Source organism: Lepidochelys kempii, chromosome 3, assembly GCF_965140285.1.
Source record: "Lepidochelys kempii isolate rLepKem1 chromosome 3, rLepKem1.hap1, whole genome shotgun sequence".
Lineage (NCBI taxonomy): Eukaryota > Metazoa > Chordata > Testudines > Cheloniidae > Lepidochelys > Lepidochelys kempii.
In genome coordinates this window covers 84,953,565-84,980,960 of record NC_136382.1, presented here as the reverse complement: position 1 = coordinate 84,980,960, position 27,396 = coordinate 84,953,565, and the positions used below count along the sequence as shown (strand labels likewise).

At 41.1% G+C, this 27,396-nt stretch overlaps 1 protein-coding gene across 1 annotated transcript in view; it reads left to right on the top strand.

The window, feature by feature from the left end:
• The window catches only part of AK9 (adenylate kinase 9), a 239,386-nt gene that overhangs the window by 77,207 nt on the left and 134,783 nt on the right, over window positions 1-27,396 (top strand). Inside the window, 5 exon segments of the mRNA XM_073336992.2 lie at window positions 9,854-9,928; window positions 11,077-11,231; window positions 14,484-14,640; window positions 19,094-19,208; window positions 20,442-20,518. Coding sequence (XP_073193093.1) covers window positions 9,854-9,928; window positions 11,077-11,231; window positions 14,484-14,640; window positions 19,094-19,208; window positions 20,442-20,518 — 579 coding nt within the window.

Genomic DNA, 27,396 nt, shown 5'->3' with positions numbered 1-27,396 from the left:
GTTCATGTAATAGATCTATGCCAGTGAATAACTCACACCTCAGCTGACTTAAGTGTTTGTTTGGGAGAGGCTCATTTAAGTGACAAATGTCACATTTGTAGAGGTTTCAAATACTAATCGAAAATGGACAGGGCTGCCTGACTTGACTACCTGCTTAGGAAGTCTATGCTTCATCCACTGTCGTAACTTTCCCACTCTGTATGGGTGCCAAGAACATCCAAGTCAGTCAGGAGTGCTAGACTTGATCTGACGGAGTCCACAGGCAGATCCACATCACTGGTGCCTAAGAAGAGACTGCATAAGTCTCTTAAAGACTCAGTACTGGGGTCTTCCAAGTCTACTACAAAGGCTCTGAGTGGACACATGGACTCAGAAAGGTGCTCAAAGAAGTCGCACTCCCAGGAGCAGTCTATAAACCAGGAGGGATTGCTGAATCCAGAACCAGAAAGGGTGCACTGAGACCAATCTCTGAATGACTAGCACACCTTTCGGTAGTGCAGACACAGGACCCCTTTTCTGTGCTGTCAACGCCTGAGGTTTTTGAGATAGTCAGGGAGATCCATAACCCATCAGTGCCGTCTTCTCCTGGGATTCAGGAACCTTGCACAGTACTGGTGGAACTACACACTTCTACAGTCCCAACTTCAGCCCCAGAGCACTGTTGTGTACTGACCACTTCTTCTCTCATGGCACCTCTGAATAGGATTCCATCTAGAGGCAAGCCAGCAATGATATTGCCAGTATCTCCTTCTCCAGAATCAGAACTTGGCTCTCTGGTACTAATGGGGTCAGTTCCCCCATGGTGTGTGGAAGGGGCTCCTCATCAGACTCTGAAGTGGAATCTTTTGTGACCCAAGCATGCCCAGTAGCCCCAGTAGGGTGCCTGCCTGCCGTGGTACCAATCACAGCCTCAGCATTCTAAGAGCCAGTGGGCTCACATAGCTGAGTCCTACCTCAATACCAATGGCCCTGTTGGACCCCTAGGGTCTTCCCTCCAGATTAGCGAGCCTCTCTGCTCCCTTCCCACCTCTATACATCAGCTAGGCACAGGAGCATCTGCAGGATGGTCATCATCTTCTCTCCCCTGGTACTAAGATCAGTATCATGCAGATGGAACCATGTGCTCAGTAGTCTTCTGTAGAGGAATTGGAGGAGGGACCTCTCAACACACTTAGCCTCTTCTTCTTCATCACCTGATGAGGGAGTAGTGAATGAGTCTACCTCTCCCCCTCCTGATGATTTCAGAGCTCATCCAGGTTTGTTGAGGAGGATGGCTGCAGCTCTGGATATCCAAACAAAAGAGGTACAGGAAAGATCACACAGGCGCATGGACATTTTTGCCTCTGAAGGCCCCTCTAGGGTAGCTCACCCTATTGATGAGATTATCCTGCAGTCTCTCAGGATTTTATATCAGACTCCAACTTCTCTGCCTCCAGTTGCTAAAAGGGTGGAGAAGAGCTATTATGTCGCTTTTCAGGGATTTGAACATTTCTACAACCACCCTCCTCAGGCTTCCTGTTGATTGCTGCTGCCAGTGAAAAAGAGAGTCAGGGACTCTAGGCTTCTTACTCCAAAGGGAAAGGAAGCAAACAAGCTAGGCCTTTTTGGGAGGAAACTTTTTATTCCACAGGATTAGGATTGCAAACTAGCAAGCTCTGCTCGGTCACTACAATTTCAGCGTATGAGGTAATATCCTGAAGTTCAAAGACAAGCATCATGGTGAGACAAAGCAGGAGTTCTTTGTAATAGTGGAGGAGGACAAATTATCTGCCTGGACAACATTGCAGGCAAACCTGGATGAGGCAGACTGCATCTCGAGCTACGGCTTTCTCCGTCACTATGCAGTGTTCATTTTGGCAGCAGTCATCAGCCAGCCTGAATAATCAATTCAGGACTTTCCTTTTGAAGGTCCCTCACTGTTTTCCAATAAAACAGAAGAGAGACTTCATAGTCTTAAGGATTCAAGGGCAACCCTTAAGTCTCTGGAGATCCATAAACTAGTAGCAAAAAGAAAGCCCACAGCATTCCCAACAGCTTCAGACCTTCTGTAAGGTCCTTTCCAAAACAATGTAATATTGAGCCATTAAGAAGGCGCTCTTGTCCTAATAGTACCCACCATCGCCAGATAAAGAAACAGATCTTAAGATGGTTAAAGAAAACTGTGTTTGATAGCATTCTGTCTGGCAAGGAATCACTTATCAACAGTTGCGCTTGTGAAATCTATACTTTATTATTTTGCCTTTTTGGTCTCTATTTCTCCATTGTTTATCTGTATGGTTTCTGTCTGATTCTTTGATTGTTTCGGTCTGTTGCGTAACTAACTTTGCAAGATTTAAATCAACTAAGGTGGTGGGGTATGATTGGTTAAAGAATTGTTTCATAATGGGTTAGGATTGTTGAAAAATACTGTTTTGTAGTACTTTAGTTTAAAATGATTGGTTAAGGTATAGCTAAGCAGGATTCAAGCTGGGGTCCAAAAGGAAGTTCTTTGGAACCTAACTCCAGGACACAGCTGCCTACCTACACAGAGAGGGAATCATGATATTCCCCTTCTTACACAACTATCTGCTGAAAACATCAACACTATAGATAGCCATAGACTCCACCCAACATACAATAAATACGTTCACCAGCTTAGGACTTCACATAAACATACAAAAGTCTACTCTAATACCTGTCCAATGCCTGGAGTTCATTGGAGCAGACCTCAACTCCCTCGAAGCAACTGCCTCCCTATGAACAAAATGCTTTCTGACTCTAACCGCCTTGATCTCAACAGTACAGAACAGCCCACAAGTGTCTGCCAGAACTTGCCTACAAATCCTAGGCCACATGGCCGCCAGGACCTTCATCGTCTGACATGCAAGACTACACATGTGGTATCTACAAGTATGGCTCCAGACAAATTATGTCCCACACATGCACAGCATAAACAAGCTCATCATCATGCCCAATACAGTCAGGGATTCCCTATTAAGGTGGGCCAATCTAGACAACGTCAGCAGGGGGGTGCCATTACTATAGAATCCACCATTGCTCACCATAACCATGGATACTCTATACAGGGCCGATGGTCTATGGCAGAGTCCCATCTTCATATCAACCAGCTGGAACTACAAGCAGTTCAAAATGCCTGTTCTCACTTCCTATCACTAATCAAAAACAAAATGGTACAGATTCTCACAGACAATGTAGCTTGTATGTTCTACATAAACAGACAAGGGGGAGTGCAATTGCATTCCCTATATGTAGAAGCGATGCCTCTTTGGCAATGGTGCATCAAACATAATGTCCATGTTATAGCATCATACCTACCTGGCTGCCAGAACATCATGGCAGATACCCTGAGCAGGAAGTTTTATCAAGATCATGAATGGGAGTTGAATACATGGTAATCCTAGATATTTTTCAGATGTGGGGGTTCCCAACAATAGACCTCTTTGCCACCACACAACTCCAAATGCCTCCAGTTCTGCTCCAGAGCAGGACTTGGTTGACACTGTCCGGGCGATGCCTTCCTCATCAAGTGAAACGCTCCCCTCCTATATGCCTTCCCTCCCACCCCCCCTCCTAGCTGTGTACTCCACAAGATAAAACAAGACTGATCCAGAGTAATCCTAATAGCCCCCACATGGACATGACAAACATGGTACCCTTACCTTCTCCACATGGTGGTCTGTCCACCACGCACACTCCCGCTTCTGCCTTGGCTTCTATCACAGGACACAGGTCGCATCATCCATCCAGATCCCGAAAGTCTTCATCTCAAAGCCTGATTATTACATGGCTCTCAGGATCTGAAATGACATGTTCCTCAGAGGTACAAAAAATATTATTAAACAGCCGTAGGACAACTACCCAACTCACATATGTACATAAGTGGAAGCGATTTGACTCATGGTGCCAACGCAAACAGACTACATCTCTGTCAGCCCCCTTACCTGTCATTTTAGATCACTTACTGGAACTCAAACGGGCCTCTCCATGAGTTCAAGCCATGTACATCTGTCAGCCATCACCACATTTCATCATAAAGTTGATGGATTCTCTGTTTTCACACATCCACTTACTAAACACTTCCTAAAGGAGTTTAGATTCCAAAACTTCCTAAAGGGTCTCTCCCGCTCCTATCCAGAAGTTAGGAACCCTAACCTGCCATGGGACCTCAGCTTAATCCTCCACACCCTCAGCAGGCCCCTTTTGAGCCTGTGGCTACCTATTATTACACCTCTCTATGAAGGTTGCATTCCTAGAGGCCATTACATCTGCCAGGAGAGTGTGGGAACTAGCAGCTCTCATGACAGACCCACCTGATACAATCCTTTTCAAAGATAAAGTATCTCTCAGATCACATTCTAAGTTTTTACCTAAGGTTGTCTCATCCTTTTACCTTAGCCAACCTATATACTTACCGACGCTTTTTCTGAAACCACATACGGGCAGATGACAATTTAGACTACACTCATTGGATGTCAGCAGGGCTATAGTCTTTTACATCCATAGAACAAAATCTTTTTGCAGGTCTCCAAAACTGTTCATTTCACTCAAACGATCAAAAGGCAACACTATTTCCAAACAATGGCTATCTAAATGGATATCAGACTGTATCAAACTGTTATCTCCAGCATGAATGAGAACTCCCTATGTGGATTCATACTTATTCTACCAGGAATCTATCAGCCTCCATATCAGTCCTCTCAACAATGTTCTGATTTCAGAAATCTGTAGGACCGCAACCTGGACCTCACCACACACGTTTACACGGCACTATGTGTTGCAACAACATGCATCTTCCGACACCCTATTTGGTCACACAGTACTTTCATCTGCTACTACTTCAACTCCAAAGCCCCCTCCATCCATCAGAGGGCACTGTTCTCCAGGTAGTGAAGTACCCACAGGGACATCACTCGAAGAAGAAGAGAAAGTTACTTACCTTGTGCTGTAACAGAGGTTCTTCAAGACGTGTGTCCCTGTGGGTACTCCACTACCATCTGCTTCAGAGTTCTATCACCAGAGTGCAGTAGAGAAGGAACAGAGGGGGGATTGGTCGCACAGTGCCAGTTAACCACCTGAAGCGGCATGAGATGGGGACCGCGCATGTGCAACCCAACGGGGCACGGCTACCATAAATCTCTGGCTACGAGCACAGTGGGGCACATCAACACCTAAAGTGGAGCATCCACAAGGACACACATCTCGAAGAACCTCCGTTACTGCACAAGGTGAGTAACTTCCTCTTCCTTATCTGGATGACTGGCTAGTAAGATACCAGACCAAGTCTCAGGTACCCTCCAACATAGACATTATACTTTTGATGTATTGGCTCTTCTAATCAATACAGAGAAATCCATCCTGTCTCTTGTTCAAAGAATAGAATTCACTGGGCAATCCTGGACTCTACAAAGACCTGGGCTTTCCTGCTAGAGCCATGGTTCTAAACAATGTAGGTCATTGCTTTAGATCTAAAGGTGCACCCTGTTACCATAGTTTGGAACTGCCTCAAACTTATAAGACACATGGCAGCATGCATTTACATGGTGCAGCATGCCAGACTACATCTCAGATATCTACAGAGTTGGATAGCCTCAGTGTACTCACTGGCCTGCCAACATATACTCATGGTGGTTCAAGTACCTGCGTAGGTCTTGTCTTCCCTAGACTGATGGTAGAACCTATGAATGTTTGTGAGAGAGTTCCCTGTGCCCTTCCTCAACAGACTCACCCTAGTCACAAGATGCATTAGATCTAGGTTGGGGAGCTCACTTAGGTCCCATTCAGAGTCAAAGCCTTTTGTCTCCCCAGCACCTAAGTGGAAATTTGCTGGTACTTTTAGAGAACACAGCAGCTATCAACTATGTAAACAAGCAATGGACTGGGGAAGGGTGTCGATTGACAAAGTTATGCCAGGAGGCAATCCTTTGGAATTTCTGCATTGCCAGTTCCATCAACCTGAAAGCTGCTTACCTTCCGGGAGTTCAAAATACTCTGGCAGGCTGCCTGAGCAGGTCTTTCGCAGGTCACCATGTGAATGTGAACCAAATGTGTCCAGTTCCATTTTCCAGTGGTGGAGAACTGCCCAAGTGGACCTATTTGCAACAAGAGAAAACAAAAAATGTCATCTTTTCTTTTGCTCCCGTGTGGGTCACAGCCTGGGTTCGCTGACAGATGCTTTCCTCCATCCCTGGTCAAAAGTTCTGGTGTATGCCTTCCCTCCATTCTTCTCCTGCCCAAAGTCTTATCCAAGCAAGATTCCACTCACCTTATTCTTAATAGCTCATTGGTTTTTGACTCTACTAGCCCTATCAGTAAGACTTCCGCTCTTTCTCCCGAGAAATGTGGATGTGATCTCCCAGGACCACAGCCACCTCCTTCATCCCAACCTTCACACCAGCTGCCTGACAGCAGGGATGCGTCATGGCTGACAACCTCGGAATGAGTTTACTCTAAGAGGATGCAGGAGGTGCTGCTAAATAGCAGGAAACATTCAACGAGGTCTACTTGCCTTACTAAATAGAAGGCATTCTGCATCTGGTCCATACAAAGAAGCATCCTCCCAGCTCAAGCTCCGATTTGCCATATCTTGGACTATCTGTTGCTTTTGAAAGAGCTAATCTTCACTGTTAGTTCCATCTGAGTCCATCTGGCAGCTAGTTCAGTTTTCCACCCTACTGTGGAAAACTGATCAATTTTTTCAAACCATACGCCCATCAGATTTCTAAAGGGTTTGCTCATATTATACACTCAGGTTCATAACCTGGTTCCACAGTGGGGTTTGAATTTAGTGCTTGCTAAGTTGATGAGTCCCCCTTCTGAGATGCTAGCGACTTATTCTCTGTTATACCTGTCTATGAAGATGGCTTTCGGTTGCTATAACCTCAGCCAGGAGAGTAGAGGAGCTGCAGGCTTTAGAATGGTTTCAGAGTAGCAGCCGTGTTAGTCTGTATTCACAAAAAGAAAAGGAGTACTTGTGGCACCTTAGAGACTAAATTGGGTAGGCTTTAGAATCGGAGCCTCCCTATACAATTTTCTTTAGGGACAAGGTTTTCCTTTGACTCACCCTAAGTTCTTGTCTAAAGTGGTTTCCAAATTTCACATGAATCAAGTGATTTTTTTTACCAACTTCCTTTTCAAAGCCCCATTCAAGTAAAGAAGAAGAAAAACTCCATGCTCTAGATGTTAGAAGAGTTTTGCTTTTTACCAGGATCAGACTAGAACCAGTCAGGTCTTCATCTCAACTCTTCATCGTGATTTCAGATAGAGTAATGGGCCACCCAGTCTCCACCCAGAGGATCTTTGCCTAGATTTTCATCTGTATTGGTTTATGCTACCAATTGGCTGATGTTGCACCTCCAAGTAAAATGATGGGTCACTTGACCAGGTCTCAGGTGACTTCTGCAGCCTTTCTCACTTGTGTTCCCATTCTGGATATCTGTAGGGTAGCAATCTGGTGGCAACCTGGTCATCATTCCATACACTTGCTTCTCATTATGCCATCTCTCATCAGTCTAGAGATGATGCCAGATTTGGATAAATGATGCTACAATCCTTGTTCAAGTAGACTCCAAGTCCACTTCCAGTTCGAACTGCATACGAGTCACCTACAGTGGAATGGAAATGTGCAATCACTTGAAGAAGAAAAAACGGTTATCTGCCTTTCCATAACATGTTCTTCAAGATATATTGCACATGTCCATTTCACAACCTGCCCTCCTTCCCTTCTCTATCAGAGTCTTCCCAGTGGGAACTGACGGAGGTTGTGGGCAACGTGACCCTTTATATCTGTGTGCAGTGGCATCAGGGACCAGAGGGCACTTGCGCTTCTCCAGTGGGTACTGCTGAACGGAAGTTCTCTGATAACTGTGCACAAGTTGCATGCATACCTACAGTGGAATGGACATGTGCAACACATCTTGAAGAACAACAGTTACGGAAAGGTATAATCATTTTTTTCCTAAGCAGTTAGCATTCTAAATGGCCTTTGTCAGTTGCTTATAACTTACTCAAACATTAATCTTTTGGTTTTATTACTTTTCGTGTCTGGTTTATGATTGAGAATGAAATCCTTCTGAAACTTTGAACCAAAATGGTTCAGCAGCTTTTGAGACTGAAGACAGTGGGTGGGGGTGAGGGGAATACACCTTTTGACGTTTAAAAAGAAATTGTAATTATCTTTCAGTAGCTCTTAACTCTTCTCATTGAGGTGCTAGAACTTGAAATTTGTCAGGGACAGAGTCCCTAGATTAGACATGTGTTTTTTGGTGGCCTAGTCAAAATCTATTATGTTTTTTAAATTCTCAAAACTTGACAAGTTATGAGCATTTAAAAATATGATTGAAACATGCCTTCAATGATTTAATAACCAGAGTTTTTAAATAACTTCATTCTCTGCCCATGTTCTCTTGGTATGGCACCTGAGCACAACAAAGCTGGGTTTAATTTTAGCCTGTACTATACATTTTTTAAAAAACATTGTCCAATTCAAAGTACAAGTAAATATTGAATAAGGAAAGTCTCCCTAACTTATTGTATACAAAGGAGCATAGGATGGACCATGAATCCAAACCAACTCCCACTGAAGTATTAGAATGACTCTCATTGATTTCAGTAGTCTTTGAGTGGCGCTCCATGTGACTGAGTCAATGTTGTTGTGTTAGAAACCGTAACTTTTTGGATTTCCAGATTTTGTGTGATTTATTTCTCAATCATAATGTTTTATTGATTTATTTTTTCCATTTGCTATAATACACAGGCAGCCAAATTAATTTCTAGTATAACTCCAGTATTTCAGCAGAATTAGACCAATTTGGCCCATGATTTTTCCTGTATCACTGAAAGACATTACAATATGATGAAATATCCGTTGAGTATGCTAAGTGGGGACTTGTGGTAGACTGTTGGAAGAATGTTTAGTGGATGATTTCTCTGTGAACACTTTGTATAAGTATGTGGAATAACTTGAAAAATAATTTTTCAAATGTGTGATCATGGCCCTTCAGACTCCACACCCACATAATTTGCACAGAATTCATCTCTAACTGCAGAGTAGTGCTTCAGAATCTGAGTTTTCCTTTAAAAAAACACCATATTTCTTGTCCTTATGGTTGGGAAGAAAAGCTTGAAAAATGTGAACCATATATAAACAGGTGCAGTGGAGTCTCCCTTAGTTTTTCAGCCAGCCTGAAACAATAGATTTGAGCGACGTGAATTGTCTCACACATTTTAATGTTAACTTTTAAACCTAAAGATGACCTATAACATATTAAAAACTGAAAATATTGGAACATTGTAAAAAAGCAACCCTGAATTCAATATAAAAATAAACAACATAAAAGCTACTGTACTGACTGGACTATTATTTTTTAATATTTAATTCAATAAAACTCTCAAACTTAAAAATGTATCTGAAACTGTTACACAACTTTCACCAGAATACTACAATATCTAGAAACTTTGCAGCACAATTTAGGTCCATCTTACTACAGAGTACATGGCACTGCAAACAAAATATTAAGCAGTATTGTTTCCATGTTAGCAATGTCATGGAAATGCAATTCTACCCTTATACATAACCATTACTTGAGTCTCACAAACACCTTAGTAAATTGTGCAAGAGTTGCCAATTACAAAATTAATCCATAAACTGGATTACATTAAAATATAATTAATAAGTTTAACATTATTCTTGAAGTAGTAGTATTCTGATTGTAATATGCTTGCTTATTGTGTAACACAGAAGTCTCTACAAAGGAAATGCAGATTTACCAAAATGTATTATTTTTACTTTCTGACAAAAATATCTTTTCCTTTAATCAGAATATTATTTTAATGTTATGATATTTGATAACTATAGTGGATACTAAAGACACCACTGAGGATACTTCCACATCCAAAACCGATGGAGAAGGAACCACAGAAGAACAAAATGGTACTAATATTTTTAATTATTATAATTATGTCTGTCTGTTTTCCAATGTTCAAATATGACAGAAGACAAAGTCTCTGGACCAAAGAGATTATAATTTAATGCAGATATATCTTGATAACGTTTAGATCTCTGTGGGACAAAAATTCAACACTGACAAATAATGAAAAATCTTGATATAATTAGTTTTACAAAAAGTGAGTTTGACATTTTTGTCAAATGCTAGTTTTCACACAATACATCATGCATTTTATATAGTAACTTCACAATATATTTGTTACTATTTTATCAACAAGGCATATGGAAAAATTAATGATCTTGAAATCCTCCTAAAATATTTAATCATTTCAATATATGATCTTTATTCCTGTTGTACAATAAATGAATGATTGAATGCACAGTGCTAGTCAATCTTTGGGAATATAGACCTTATAGTTTATAGAAAGGGTAGTCAATAGGCAGACCGCAGGCAAAATCTGGACTGCCAGACACTTTTGAACAGACCCTGAAATTTTTATTTAACTTATTATCATTATTATTTTCTCTGAAGTCTGGACCTTGACTATATCTTGACCAAAACATTTTGACCTCAACAAAAAATAATTTACTACCCCTGATGAGGTGCCACCTTGCGCTGTGATTTTTGTTATTTCTAACATACTAGACTGGGTCAGAGCAAGTTAACGCTTTGACTAGAAATCCACAAGAGAAGATCTGAGGGTGCTAAAGGAAGTGGTAGTGGTGATTCAGTTGGTATCACTCTTCTCACTGAGTCAATATTGAACTAATGCCCTTTCTGGTGTTAGGGGTCATTATACTGTGTAAGAGGTTATCTTTTGAATGAGACATAAAATCAAGGTCTTCGGTTGTCATTATTAAATGTCATTTTGAGGGAATATTCTTCAATTCATGTTGTGTAACTTCTTCAAAACTGTTGTGTAGTGTTGCTGTGTTGTTAAATGACTGCTGCATTCCACCTAAGAAGTGGCTATGTTTTGGTGGTCATTTAAATGACTCCTGTTTATAGGACGTACACACTCATTTGTAAGATCTGTAAAATGCTTTATAAGTCTTTTTAGATGAAAAATACTGTGTAAAATATAAGATATAAGCGATCTTTATTATTAATTAATTCCTTGCAAACACAATAGAAGATACATCAAGAAACACATCAGAGTCAGAGGTAACTGCTGATCACCCAGAAGTTCAAGCTTTGTTAGAAGAAGCTGTAAAGATTGCAGCACAATCTCCAATAATGCTACCAGCTGAAGTATATGCTGAAGTATTAGAGGAAGCCATTACAGAGGTAAAAATACCAGTACCAAAACATTCAAATGTCATTTCTAAGAGTTCCTTGTAATATTTTATGTATTCCTTTGGCAACATTTACTTTTCAAATTGTACATTTGAAATGTAAATCTAGTATACTTCACGTTATATAGTCTCAGTTTGACCCAAAACATACTGTAGACTAGCTTACATTAGGATGTAATATTTGTAGCCTTTTAATTAGGAATGTCAAACTTATTAATTTTATATTCATTTTTGTTTTAGTTTCACTGTAAACCTTCTGATACTATTGGAATTTCAGAGCAGCAGTGTAGAAAGGCTTAGATCTCTCCCACATGGCCCTTAAGCAATGTACAGTATAATATACCATCATACTCAGGAGCTGTATTGATGTTTATAGCTATAACAGTGAATTAAGAGGTGCTTCCTTACTACACTGTTAAGACTGTAACATAGAAATCTAAGACAGGTTCTTAAATCAATTATTAGAAAGCCTTTTTCTTCAGTTCTTGGGCAAAACTCCCCAATGATTGCCTAAGCAAGGACTTTAGGATCAGCCTATGAGAATTCACCATTGTTTTCTTCTAAAACGGATAACTTCCAGGCCAAACTCTGAAAAGATTAGGGTTACTGTTAGATCAGTGAGAGTGGATACGGTGTAAGCTTCCTACTTCAGTTATGCCCTTAAGCATGTGCTTAATTTTAAACACCTACTTAAGTCCCATTGACTTCAATGGGATTTAAGTAAGTACGTAAGTGTTTTCTTGAATAGGGATCAACTTACATATATGCTTCAGTGCTTTCTTGAATTGGGGCTTGAGTTAAGAATCCTCAAAAAGAACAGGAGTACTTGTGGCACCTTAGAGACTAACATTTATTTGAGCATAAGCTTTTGTGGGTTAAAACCCACTTCATCGGATGCATGCAGTGGAAAATACAGTAGGAAGATTTTATATACACAGAGAATATGAAACAATGGGTGTTACCATACACACTATAAAGAGAGTGATCAGTTAAGGTGAGCTATTACCAGCAGGAGAGAAAAAAAAACCTTTCGTAGTGATAATCAAGATGGGCTATTTCCATCAGTTGACAAGAACGTGTGAGGAACAGTGGCGGGAGGCGGAGAAATAAACATGGAGAAATAGTTTTACTTTGTGTAATGACACATCCACTCCCAGTCTTTATTCAAGCCTAATTTAATGGTGTCCAGTTTGCAAATTAATTCCAATTCTGCAGTCTCTCAGCAGATACTGTTCGGCCTCTCTCAACTAGCTTGAGGAGTGCTTTAGAAACTGGTATTTTCTCCCTATGAAGGTACTTACACATCGTAACGAAGCCAGCTTTCAATGTTCTTTTTAAGTCTCTTACTGTACAGCATTTTCTCCAACCTCAAATAATTTTTGTGGCTCTTTTCTGAACCCTCTTCAATTGTTCAACATACTTTTTAATATGTGAACACCAAGACGGGATGCAGTATTCTATTATAGGTCTCACCAATACCGTATACCTCCTTACTCCTACTCCCTATTTATACATCTAAGATTATATTATCCCTTTCTTGCCACTGCCTTGCACTGGGAGCTCATGTTGAATTGCTTGTCCACTATCACTCCTATATCCTTTTCAGAGTTTCTACTTTCCAGGATACATTCCTGCCAAGGGCGTTGAAATCTCTGGGAACGGAAGATAGTTTCCTCACAAATCTTGAACAAAGACTATAAGATGCTGAAATTAGGTCTTAGCTATTAGAAAGCATATTTTTACTTTTATTTGCTTGTAATCATCTCTACCTTTATTTCTTTTACTTGGCATCACTTAAGCTATGTCCTTTTGTTAATGAACTTGTTTTACTTTTAATCTAAACTAATACAGTGCTGTATTTGAATAGAAGTAATTAATTCCAGTTAATATGGTAAGCTGCAAATTGTTCTCTCTTTAAAAGAGCAAAGGAACATTATTCTTTCTCTGAGTGGTCCAGGAGAGGGCTGGACACTTCATGGAAGATGGTTTTGGGGAAATTCAGGTCTGGGAGTGTGTCTGATATCACCTCTGCTTAAGATAATTGGGTGATAGAGACTAGAGTTGGGCTGTTGTGTTGTAGGCAGACTGCAGGGGTCAGAGTGTTGAACGCAAAGCACACAAACACTTCAGAGAACTGCATACTTGTCTGCTGGCTGTTGGTGTGTGGGTTGTGAGCCACAGCAGCAAAGGATTTAAGGCATACAGGGTTACAGGACAGGTGGTGACACAACCACTCACTGGTCTGGATTCCACATTCTTTGGACCTAGATGCATAACCTTGCATTTGGATCTGTTTAATACATTTTGTTTGAATGGAATAGCTTAAACAAGCAATCCAGATCACTTTATATAACTGTCTTGTTCTCAGCATTCTTTGCCATTGTGCCAATCTTTGTATCATCTACAAATTTCATCATCTGTGATATTTTATTTACTTCTGGATCATTGACCAAAATATTGAATAATGTAAAATCAGGTATAGAACTTCACTATAAAGTTCAACCTTATCAACCTCAATGTGATCAGTCATCTTGAACTTTCAAAAGCTTTCTCTTTCTCTATCCTTCTCCTCACTTCAATGGGAAAGTGTTTAAATAATATAAAAGCAATTAAAGTGTCTCCTATTATTAAGAGAGCTGTTACTAGATTCCTAGATTTGGCCCTGAAACTTCCAATATTCTCCATCTCTGAATTTGAATTATGTACATTACACAAAGAAATTAGTTGTACTAAAACAGTGGAAGTAGATGCCCTTCCAGAGTCTTCCTTTAACATTGCGACCAAAAGTGATGAATTTTACCTAAACCAGTCTATTTCCTTCATTACTTTTTCCTGTTTTCTCATACATCATATAAGGAGTTTATCCAGTGTAGGCTAGATGTTAAAGAGGGATCTTAGCTTTTATTTGGCCAGGAAGTAAGATAGTTAAGAGAAGTCCACATCTTCTTATTGTTTGTTATTGAATTTTGTAAATGATACTTTGAGTGTAAATGATTTATATTAATATGGAAACTGGTGTTTCCTTCTCAAAACAGTAATGCTCATTCCACTTAAGCTACCGCAGTTTTTAAAGCGTAACTACCATTTTGTTGATCTTGGAAATCTTCAAAACTGTAACACAAAGTTCAGCTCACATTTTTTGTGAGTAGAAAGAATTTATATTGTCTGTTTTTCTAAACAATTCACTGATATTATTGTATTTATATCATTTTGTTTTACAACTAAATCCAACATTTTGTAACAGCTGACTAAGAAGAACAAAGACAGGTTTCCTGGGGCTCCAGAAAAAGGAGGATGGGTACTAGATAACTATCCTATAACATCAGAGCATTGGTTAGCCTTGTCAGAAAAAGGCCTCTTACCTGACACTGTTGTCTGTCTGAAGAATATAGAAAAAAATGGTTAGTAAATGTTTTACTTTTAAAGCATAAAAATGAAAATCTTTTCCCAATTTTGATGTCTTTGCTTGAGGTATTGTTATAAGAAATGTGAGTTAAAGTGTACTTGTGTCCCACTAGCAATTTTGTAGGACTTTGCCTCTATATCAAAAGGGATCCATTTCTCTCCCTGCCTTTTTAAATAATTTTGTCTGTAATGCAGGTCTCCTCCCTGTGACTCCACACAAAACATGCCCACATAATTCCAGCCCCAAACCTAAATATTGAAAAACATAACAGCACACTTCCTGCAACTGTGCCTCAGTGGGTCACAGCTGAGAATACCAAATTCTGGACAAACTGTCAAAAAATAGGGCAGACACACCCCAAAACTGGTGGTTATGTTCCCGTGAGATATACCAAACCAGCAACAAAAGTAAACTTCTGTTTCACCACACTGGCTAACTGTTATACCAATAAAATAAAAACCAGCAGGATCTTATTAAAGGGAAAAAAGCAAAATACCACATTTATTGTGAATACAGAAAGAATCATAGTAAGCAGTTAGTTATAGCTATAACATTCCATTCAATTTCATATTTATTCACACATTCATTCCTACAAACACACACACACAGGTTCTGCAAGGTTGTTATCATAGTAAGCAGTTAGTTATAGCTATAACATTCCATTCAATCTCATATTTATTCACACACACACAAACACACACACACACACACACACACACAGGTTCTGCAAGGTTGTTATAATTACCAGCCTTAGAGTTGCTCATGCCAAGCCACTGGCCAGGTGGCCTGGACATGAGGAGGGAGCAGGGCCTTGTCAGATGCTCATCTGATGCTCCTGGAAGTTGGTTTGCAGAATCAGACCCCAAAGTTCTCACTTTCTAGAGTCCATTTTTATAGGAATTTCTTCCTATGCCAGTCTATGGGAATTGCTTCATCATGCTGTTGCTGAATCAATCAGCAGATAGCACATTCCTGACGGCTCCGTGCTGCTAGATGTTATCTTGTTCTTTGATTCTCCCATTCTTGAGGCTGTTGGGTGGATTCCAGTCTGCCCTCCGGGGGGGTGGGGTCCTCTGGTTATTTCCACTTGACGCCTTCTTCAGCCGATGGACACTGGATTCTTAGGCTGGCACCTCCCTGATCATTCAGTTATTATCCACACCAAGCATCCATCCACATACATCCTCTATCTCTATTTTAATCACAATTGTTAACAAAGCGAGATGAATACAACAAAAGGGCGGGGAGTCTCTGGGTGCTGTTTCTGTTGTTACAGAGTATTACTTTGAGTCTCTCTGTGTGAGTAGTTGTTATTACAAAGAATTGTTTTGAGAACAGACTAACACAATTAGCAGCTTGCAAGTTTCAAACATAGAGGGAGAGAAACAGTACCAAAAACCAAGAGACCTCTTAATTAGTAATACCCTGGAATCTAAACTATGGGGAATCAAACTCATTTGTGATTTTAATACAGAACTTCTTTAATATGATCCAACATAATAAGAAGTCAGAAAAGCAGTTTCCCTAAGTATTCCAGTCCTTGTAGCACCACCAAAAACACTAGATTTAACAATGAGTTCTTTAAAACCAATTTCATCAGATAAAAGGTTCTTCTGGTCCCCAAAGGACCAGTCACACACCCAAGTCAATATATAACTCTGACCTTACCCAAAAATCATGCTGTTGCCAATCCTTTAGTATCTGAAATCTAAAGGTTTATTTATAAAAAGAAAGAAAGAAAGGTGAGAGTTAAAATTGGTTAAAGGAATCAAATACATACAATAATTGCAAAGTTCTTGATTCAGGTTTGGAGCAGTGATGAAATAAACTGCTGTCTTAAGTCAAGTGTCTGGTTGCTTCCAAATCATTGGAAGGTCCTCAATCCCTTGGTTAGAATGCTCCCATTAGTATAAGTCCATAGGCCAGAGGTTTGAGCAGGAAAGAGGCCAAATGGAGATGTTTCCAGAGCCTTTTATAGCTTCTGCCATGTGGAGGGAAATCCATTGTTTCAAACAAAGCCCTCAGCACAGCTAGTGGAAAATTACAGGTAGCAAGATGGTATTTGGAGTCACATGGGCAAGTCACATGTCCATGCATGATTTTGCTTAGTCACAGCAGGAAAGTCCATTAAGTGTAGATAGGCGTCTTCCATGGTCCATTGTGAGTTAAGTGTTCCTTGATGAACCACTTAATTTGAATAGTCCCTTCAAGATGTGCAGGCTAAATACCTTGTGGATATTACCCAGGAATAAACATATTTGAAATACAGGTATAGAGCCAGTGCTCATAACTTCAAATACAAAAATGATACATGGATACAAATTGCATAATCATATTCAGCAAATCATAACCTTTCCATAGACACTTTGCTTGACATAATTTGTACAAGATTTGTTGTAATTATATAACAGTGGTTGCAACAATGATCTACATGGTCATATTTAATCAGATAATGTCACACCTCCTCAGCACATCACCTAAATAACTCTATTAGAAACATTACAAATGGTAGCTTCTGAAAATGCTAACTATTGTTACAAATTGTTTCCACTTAAAACAGTTGCTGCTATTTAACAATTAGCCAAACAAGCAACACACTTAAACACAACAATCAACTAAAAATCTATACCATACACAAACTATCTTCTTCAATGCAGCACCAATTCAGTATTTCCAGCAACTAAATAACATACATTTCTAACCATTCCAATATAGACAGAGTTAAAAATTGCATGTTTTGTCTGGAGGTGATAAAGGAACCCTGTGTGTTTGGGTATGAATAAGGTAATGTGGAGAAATCCAAATCAAGGGATGGCTAAGGAACAAACTAAGTAGTTTCTGGCTTTTTTATAGGTGTATTAGCGGAGTATCCCCTTAACTATTTTAAATGTTTTGTTGGGGTAAATTTTTACACATTCTGTGTCTGCTTTCCACTTATATCTTCTAATAGAAATAATAACCCACTTCTGCATTTCTAGAACACTTTGAGTTATTGTATCATAGACCACACCCTCAGTTGGTCTAAATCAGCATTTCTCAAATACGGCCAGTAGGGGCTGGATGGCTTTTCTTGCCACCACAGCCTTCTGGGTGGTGATTGGGAGCATAAAGCAGCAGCGCTCCCCTGGGCCACCAGGAGGGGTTGGACTTTGGCTCCCTCTGGAGCCACAAATGCTAGAGGAGCAGACAGCTGGTGTGAGTTCCCCACCTCCTGGGGCAGTGGGGCTCAGGCTTCCTGCTTCAGACCTGGGGTTGTGGGTGTCAGGCTCCAGCCATGCAGCGGTGGGATCCAGCCATGGGCTCTGTCCCCCGGTCCCTCACACATCACCCCTGGTTCTTGCTGCCTCACCCACCCCCCCCACTGCCTCCCTTCCTACCTCCTCATCTAAGGCTTAATTTGTCTCCTGGCTTGCCAGGACTGAGTAAATCTGCTGTGAAAGTGATATTTGTATGTTTGTTAATATCAGTTTTTATTGCCTCCCAGCTAGCTAACAAGTCTGCTGCTGTGAAAAGTAGAAGCAGACTTATTAGCTAGCAAGTCTAAAAAAATAAAACCAAAAAAACTAAAGAAACAACAACAAAAAAGCCAAGAACATGCAAAGTACCTTATTTGTGTTTGAATTCTGTTTAGGTCCAGAAAAGAATAGAGACAACTGTGTTTTTATTATTGAGTTTGCAAAAAAACCCAACACTTGTATAAATAAGTTACTATGATTTGGACATGCACATGTAAATATGTATTCGTTTTTCCTAAAGTTAATGAAGCATTTTAGGAAAAATTGTCATAGCAGCCACCAGCAACAGTAGATGGCCACTTTGAGGGCACTTTGAGGGCACTAACAGTTTTGTTATGAGAACCCCTGAAATCAGCATAGCTCTATTTAATTAAATGGAGATATACCTGCCAACGATGTGTCCCTGTATCTGTTTGCCAAACCAAATGAATGATATGCCGCTGCTCATGTGAATAAAGTTACTCATATGGATAAGAGCTTTGCAGAACTGAGGACGTAAGTCTTTATTTCTGCATACCCTGAACCAGTAATATGGATTCATGGATTTTATATTTTTTTCATGATTTTTTAAACATTTTTTGCCATTCTTAAACTATGGGCACACATACAAGCTAGAAAAACAACAATTTCAGTTTAAAATATGACATACACAAATGTAAAATTTCAATACTTATCCCCCACCATAGCCTTGCCATATCCCACACTCAAGTTATTAGGCTGTTGGCACTGAAAACAAAGCTTTAAAATTTTCAAAAGTGGTATATCTGTCATTTAAATTGGCACACACTTCTTCTCTAAAATTTAAAAATGTGTCTCTAAGCTGTCAACCATTTATAAAAGGGATTTCATACCTTAAAAGCATATTCCTTCTAATGAGATGGTAGTTTTATATTGCTACCAAAAGTATATTACTCTTGTGTAATTGTATTGCAGGAATATTTTTACTACGCAGATTGTACCTAACAAATAAAGATGAAATTAATTCTAAGATTTTGGAAAGACTTACAGATGAAGCATTAAAAAAGCAAAAAGAGGAGGAAGAAACAAGGTAAAATGTAACATGTGAATGCATAAAATATAAAAAGAATTCATTTGATATAAGATAATATATTCTACAAGAACATACACTGCTTTTATGGTCACAAAAATTTCCACATCTATTTTACATTAAGGAGATCCATTAACACAGTGCACTAAAAAAAAAAGTTAAGAATAGTTCTGTTAGGTCCAAAGTCCTCCAATACATTGTTACCTTAGTGTTAATCTCTGATGAATACTAAACTCAGATAACCACATTTGGTGTGGGGAGATCGTCTAGCTAATATGTTTTCTTTGGACCCAGTCGTTAGTTTATTTGTCAAAATGATAACATCCAGGAAAGGTCACAAATTATAATTGATTTTTATTTAGTAATGAATCACTTTGAAGAAGCAGGCTTGCCAAACTGGATCTTAATATTGAAAAGTATTTTTCTGCATTTTCGCTTGCATTTAATGTTTGAAACTTGTTTCAACCATATTTCATACACATAAAGATATAGAGTACTTGTGGCACCTTAGAGACTAACCAATTTATTTGAGCATAAGCTTTCGTGAGCTACAGCTCACTTCATCGGATGCATACTGTGGAAAGTGTAGAAGATCTTATTATATACACACAAAAAGCATGAAAAAATACCTCCTCCCACCCCACTCTCCTGCTGGTAATAGCTTATCTAAAGTGACCACTCTCCTTACAATGTGTATGATAATCAAGGTGGGCCATTTCCAGCACAAATCTAGGTTTTCTCACCCCCCCTCTTTTTTTCCCCACACACACACAAACTCACTCTCTGCTGGTAAACCTGGATTTGTGCTGGAAATGGCCCACCTTGATTATCATACACATTGTAAGGAGAGTGGTCACTTTAGATAAGCTATTACCAGCAGGAGAGTGAGTTTGTGTGGGGGGGTGAGAAAACCTGGATTTGTGCTGGAAATGGCCCAACTTGATTATCATACACATTGTAAGGAGAGTGATCACTTTAGATAAGCTATTACCAGCAGGAGAGTGGGGTGGGAGGAGGTATTTTTTCATGCTTTTTGTGTGTATATAATAAGATCTTCTACACTTTCCACAGTATGCATCCGATGAAGTGAGCTGTAGCTCACGAAAGCTTATGCTCAAATAAATTGGTTTGTCTCTAAGGTGCCACAAGTACTCCTTTTCTTTTTGCGAATATAGACTAACACGGCTGTTACTCTGAAACTTGTCATAAAGATATAGAATCTTCTGATTTCAGGAGAGAACTGCAAGAGGTGCTGAAATTAAAAGAAGAAAATCAGCAACCTGTAGAGTCTGCTGAAGACAAATATGAAAGCAAGTATCTTCTGATATAATTTTAATAACATCTCTTTGCAATTGTTTCATTGCTTAAATTATTTTACAAATTGGGATTCAAACTTTAGCCCTCATTTTTAGCCACTCAGCATCTGGGGGAAGGAGTACTTCACATTACTCTCTACTGAACACCTTGACCAATTCAGGTATCAGTATTTTTGCAGAGATCTAAGAGGATTACTCCCATTTCTCTCTTCGTGGTCCTCAAAAGCCCATAACGTTGTGATGGCCTTCTTCCAAACAGGAACAGCTGGAAATAACTCAGAGCTCATCAGCACATCTGTGTTCATTGGCCAGCGGGAACATTCTCTCCCCCACAGCTTTGTGGCAGAACTTTCACGCCAGCTTGTGTTATGTCTGATTCAGTGTAGTACTATATTCTTCCTTCCCTGAATTTTTCAGTTAATTGAAAGCATAAATATATATTGTAGTGTATATTAAACATACAAAATTATAGATTAATAAAATCAGAAAATTCAAAATTCTTCAAGTATTTATCCACATGGATCCCACTGTAGGTATTTGTGCCTTGTGCATGCAAGCCTGGAATCTTTTAGCTAGCTGTGTCTTTTGGGGCTGCCCATGAGCCCTATGTGTCTTCATGCCCCCTGTTATGGGGTGTTCACCTCACACAAGGCAGAACAGGTTAAATTAGGGTAATTAACCTGATAGGCCGCACCTGGGGGAAGGCCTGCATATGAAAGTCAGATTGATGATGAAGCCCAGCTGAGAAGGAACAAGCAGCGCTGATATAAAGCCAGGAAGTTGGCAACAGAAGGGGGCTGCAGTGGAAGTAGTCTGCAGTCACTCTCTGGGAGAAAAGGTGTTTTGGGGACTATGGAGTTAAGTAGTCTGCAGTTACTCCCTGGGAGGAGTGAGTTTGGTCTAGTAAACCCAGAGAGAAAGGAGCTAGAAGATACAGGAAGGAGTCTAGGGAAGTAGGAGTGAGGTCTTGGAGCCACAGTTGCTAGTCATAGGTCCCTGGACTGGAACCCAGAGTAGAGGGTGGGCCTGGGTTCTCGTATCAGCCACCTGGAAAGCGGTATAGCCTGGGCAGTGGAGCAGAAGACTGCCTGGGACAGTTGTCCAATAGGACTCTGCTACCCTGGAAGGGGAGGACTGTACTGACCTGGCCAGATGACCAAGCCATGAAGAAAAAGTGGAGAGAGGGAGGCAGCAAGGTGTGCGAATGAGTGGCAGAAGAGGGAATTAGACCCAGAAGATGCTAAGCCCCAGAGCAGCCAGAAGGAGGCACCCTTGCATTGAGTGTGCCCCTTTAAACCCCTACAGCAAGGGTATAAATGGTGGAGCAGCCCCAGCCACCACTCTGTTTCTTTTAGTGCCCATGACAGAGCTACACAGTGTCCATCTGCTTTCCTATTGTATCTTAGGACAGGGGGTTTATTTGTTTGTTTTTTTAATTTGTTAACATTTTATTTGGTGACTAGTGGGGAAAAATAAACAATTTTTTCTTGATTCTCCCCTTGGTACTGGACTGCACATCATGGGCTGAGTCTTGATCTCTGGGTTTTAAGATCTGCCTTATTTGCAAATCAGCTATGCCCACGCATGATGGACATGCTAGATGCCTCTTTTGTTTAGGGAAGTCCCATACTGTGGAAAAACATTAAAATTTCAAATCTTTCTCTAAGAGAGCTCTCAATGCCCACTTAAAGGTATTTCTTATGGAAAAATCAATTAAGAGTGTTTCAGACTCTGGAGTTCCTCCATGGAAACAGTCTGCTGTATTGGAGCTAGTATCTACCCGTGTTCTGGCTACCAGAGATGTTACGTTGGGAGCTGGTAGATCTTCTGGCTCTAAGAAACTTCATGCTGCTTAAAATCATGCTTAGCCTTCCCTTTTATCATCCTCAGGTCAGTCAGTGGTTCCTGCTGCTCAAGGCAGGCAAAAGAGTGCTTGATGCCAAACACTATCTCACCGGTTAAGAAGAAATCTAAGTCTTATTCTAATGTTTCCAAGCTGACTCCTTCTAAGGCAGATCAGCACTATATCTCTTTAGGAATTGTGTAAACTTGCTATTCTGCTTTGGTACCAAGGTGACAATCCTCATTGACCAACACTGCTACTTTAGAACTGGGGATAATGGTACTATCTGTTACTGATTTGTTAGTACCATGTTCTATTGTGAAGGTCCCTTCATCTGAGATTTCTATATTGAATTGAGTTTGGTACCAACTGCACTGGTACCCACTCCTCTTGCAACTCAGACCCTTTTTACAACATCTATGGACATAGTCATTACCCCAGAACCAGCGCCTCCTCTCCTAGACACTTCTCTGATTTCTGTGGGCTCTAAGTCTGTTCTAATACCAGAAATAAGGGTAGTGATTATGAATATCTTCCTGCAACCATCTTCTATGATACTGGCATTGGTGTCTCAGAGACTGGAGTCTGGACTTCCTCATTCTGTGGTAACACCTCAGAAATCTGTACCACTAATGGAGAAGTTCTGCTCATTTGCATCTTCCTCATCTTATGGCAATAGAAGTCCTTCCAGATTTTCTCTTCATTCTTTGTTTGGTTCCTGAAAGGGATTTACAAAGGAGCCCCACTTGTTGTAGATCTTATGCTTTGGACTGGTCTCAAGTAACTTGATTTCTACTTTATCATATATCAGGGATTAAGGCTTGGGCGATCAAGTCCAGGGGTTAAAGACACAGATGGTTGGACTGGAGGAGGTTAAGCCAGAGTCAGTAGTTAGGGACTGGAGCCAAGGGTCAAGGCTGAGTTGATAGCCAAGGAGATTATTTTGTATGACCCATATCGTTTCAAACCTCCTCTCCCATCCAAAAACCTCAATAAAAGCACGCCTGAGTTTGCTGAGGCACATGGCAACATGGACATAATATGACCCTGTATTCAAGGTTAAACCTCTGGCCTCTCCCAAGGTTGGTTGAGGTCAGTTTCAGCCAAGTCCAGTTTCAGGCACAACTTGGACTTACTTATAGAAGATCCTCAGTATGCGCTATCATCTCTCTTTTGGTGGACAAACCCTCTGAATGTTTGCCAGTATATTTGCTTTCATCCTCCACCCACTTCGGAGCCTCTGGTGTTGAATACATCTGCCCCATACTAGCCTAATGGGTTAATAAAACCCTAGGGAGACTGTGCAACAGGCAGCCAGTTGGGGAGGACCCATGGGAAACTGTGCAGGAGACAGCATATTGGCGAGGGCTACAAGGAGCAGCTGGGCAGATCTGCAGGCAGAGCAGATCAGTCACTCCCTGGAGCTCGAGGAGGGAGGAGGACTCGCTGCCTTACAGGCAGAGGGCAGCTAGCAACTTGGACAGAGCAGTGCTGGGCAGGATCAGGGGAGCGAGAGCGAGCTTCTGGCTGACTGTGGGCATGCTGAGGCCCTGAGACAAGGGTGGAGAAGGTTCTGGAGCTGCGGGGACGTGGCCCAGGGAAGTAGACTGTGGGGCTGGATGGGATGCAGCACGTGGCTGCCATCTACAGGGTCCCTGGGCTGGGACCCAGAGTAGTGGGTGTGCCCGGGTCCCACCCCCCCACACACCATTCCCACTGGCCACCAAGGAAGTGCCTGGACAGTGGACTACGGTCCCCCCAGAAAGGGGGAGAACAGACTGTGACGTAGCCAGAGAGCTGTGTTCTGAAGAGAACGCTGTGATCACTGAGACAACTCACATCCTGGAGTAGAAGTGACGGTGGTGAGACATCACCAGACAAGCGCGCACGGGTGGACGAACCTAATTCCCAGGACAGCCAGCAGGAGATGCCACAATGGTGAGTCATGCCCCATCACAGCATCCAAGCTATGATGGGGGGTACACTTGAGTTTTCTTCAAATTCAGGTTAAGTGTTCCAAGGCAGAGTCTTGGTTACACATAAATGTACCAAAGCTCAAGGTTGTTAGTCTAACCTACAAGGCATTTCTGCCTCTCCTTCAGGGGCCCACTACCTAAAACGTAATGGACAATACAACACCTATACACTATATAGACAGTCAAGGGGGAATGAGATCATCCCCTTCTGTCAGGAATCAAATATACCTATGGGACTGGTGCATCCAACATTGGGCTGGGCTAATAGCTTTCCATCTCCTGGGTACCCAGAATTATTTGGCAGATCAGCTGAGCAGAAAGAGCTCCACTACTCATGAGTGAGAGTTAAAAGATTCTGTTCTATACTATGTATTCCTAAAACGGGGAGTTCCCTCAACAGACCTGCTTGCTACAATACAGATACATATTTCCTGCAGCCCCGAGAAGCAGTGCAAAGACTTGGGGGACTCGGAGGTAATGGAAGAGCTGAGGGAGAGGGAAGTAATTGCTGGGAAGGAGCCTGGATGCGAAGTGGGAGAGTTGTTGGGTGTGGGTGGGAAAAGTACGGAACAGTTTTTTCGAGGGGAGGGATTGTTAGCGATCCCCCCGTGCAGACCCTGGCTGACCCCTGCCCCTCTCATTTAGCCATGCACATCTGGTCCTGGCCCCATGTGTCCCTGCACCCCAATTCAACACCCCTCCCCCATCCCCATGTGACCCTGTGCTCCCATTCAGCCACCCTCTCCCCCAAGTCCCTGCACCCCCTTCTCCTAACCCCATGTGTCCCTGCCCCCTCTCAGCCACCCCTCCCCTGTCCCCAGTGTCCCTGCACCCCTGCTCCCCCCAGCCTCATGTGTCCCTGCACCTCCACTCCTATTCAGCCCCTGTCTCAGTCTGTCCCCCCACTAGCCCTTCTGAACCCCAGTCTGTGACACCCCGCCCCCAGCAGTCCCATGTGCCCCACACTGTCTGTTCCCCTATATCCCATGCCTCCTGACCTGGCCCCATGGGCAGGGCGCTATGAGGAACGCAGCCTCTTCTCTTTTGTATCCGCATCTGGGGCTGCTCCCATTGGGAGCAGCTGCTCTCTGTTCTGGCACAATAGTGTCCCTGGTGGATGAAAAGTGTAACTGCAGCACTTTCCAGCAGAATGTATTTTCTGATGAGAAAAAAAAAATTCGGTGCAGGACATGACTTCTGCATGTACACGGTGGCACAGAATTCCCCCAGGAGTAACTGATACAGAGTCCTTACCTAGTAAATGATAAGAGTCCTTACCTGGACTTTTCATATTGGTGAAGGAACTGAGTTTCTATTGGAGCTGTGTGTGTGCCCTTGCTATAGGGGGCATGAAAGCATATAGGGCACATGCACAGCTCCAACAGATACTTCTGGGTAAAATATTCTGGGCTCATGCATGTACATACCTACATTAGGATCCATGCAGATAAAAGCATCTTTAAGAACTCCAGTTACTGTAAGGCAAGTAACCTCTCTTTATGGTTCCCTCAATAAAAGTAACTCAGTCCATATGTATTGTATGGTAGTATTTTATATTCTGATCACTTTCATGCCTTAATATATGGGTAGTGTGGCTGAGTTACATATTTTCAGTTTCCAGACTTCTGTGCAGTTTAAAATCTAAATGATAACAATGTTAATGTAGATATTTTTATTTTTAAATTCTATTTTTTAAAATAAAAAGAACTTTTATTGATGGTGGCATCCTCAAATGAAAGAATCACATTAAGTGTTAAAGTAGGCAGTCCATCTGTGCTACTGTGTTCAGAAGAATACTGAAATCTAAAACAAATTAACTTGTTTAATTAAATAAAAGCATTAAACTGTTCACGGCATTCCTTCTCAGGCAGCATCTGCTGAGTCAAATAGTGTAAATGTTTTTTTTTTTAAATAAAACAAGATCATTTTAGTCACCAATATTTGAAGTTATGCATTCAAAAATAAGTTTTAAGAAAACCTCATGCTTCATGGCATGAACTGATGGTCCTGGGGGTCAGAAAAGGAATCTACCATCACATGTACACAGTACAACTGACGAGAGGCATTATGGGTAGGGTTCCATGTATTCTACAACTCCATTGCCACTAGCTTGCCACAACAGAGTGCCACGTTATTGATTTCTAGCTTGCAGCACAGTACATGGGGGCCTTCATTCTGGGTGGAGCTGAGTGAAAAGTGGAAAAAAAGTCTGTGAATCCAAAAGGTAAATTTAAAGTAAACTATATTTGTTTAAATCCTTTCATGCTTGAAAACCAAAGCACTCCAGGCTGGTTAGGCAACGGTTAATAGGCAAAGCTCAAAACCAGGTAGGAAACTCAGCCTGGAGCAGTTATAAGGAAGATTAAGATTATCTTGATTTTAGTGAGGCTTTTGACAGTCACACGTGTCATTCTCATAAGCAAACTAAGGCAACGTGGTCTAGATTAAATTATTAAATGTGGGTGCATAACTGGTCCAAAGACTATACTCTAAAAGTAGTTATCAATGGTTTGCTGTCAAACTAGGAGGACATATCTAGTAGGGTCCCGCAAGGGTCTGTCCTGGGCCCAGCACTGTTCAACATTTTCATTAATAACTTAGATAACAGAGTAGAGAGTATGCTTGTAAAATTTGCAGACGACACCAAGCTGAAAGAAGTTGCAAGCATCTGGGAGTACAGGATTAGAATTCAAAACAAACTTGAAAAACTGGAGAATTGCTTGAAATCTACAAGTTGAAATTCATTAAAGACAAATGCAAAGTACTACATTTAGGAAGGAAAAATCAAATGCACAACTACAAAATGAGGCATTATCGGCTAGACAGTAGTGCTGCTGAAAAAGATCTGGGGTTTATAGTGTATCACAAATTGAGTATGACCCAACAATGTGATGTAGTAGCAAAAAAAAAAGGCTAATATTGTTCCAGGATGTATTAATAGGAATGTCGTGTATAAGATAGGGGATGTAATTGCTTCTACTTGGTACTGGTGAGGCCTCAGCTGGAGTATTGTGTCAATTGGGTCAAATTTGGGGTGCCGTACTTTGATGAAG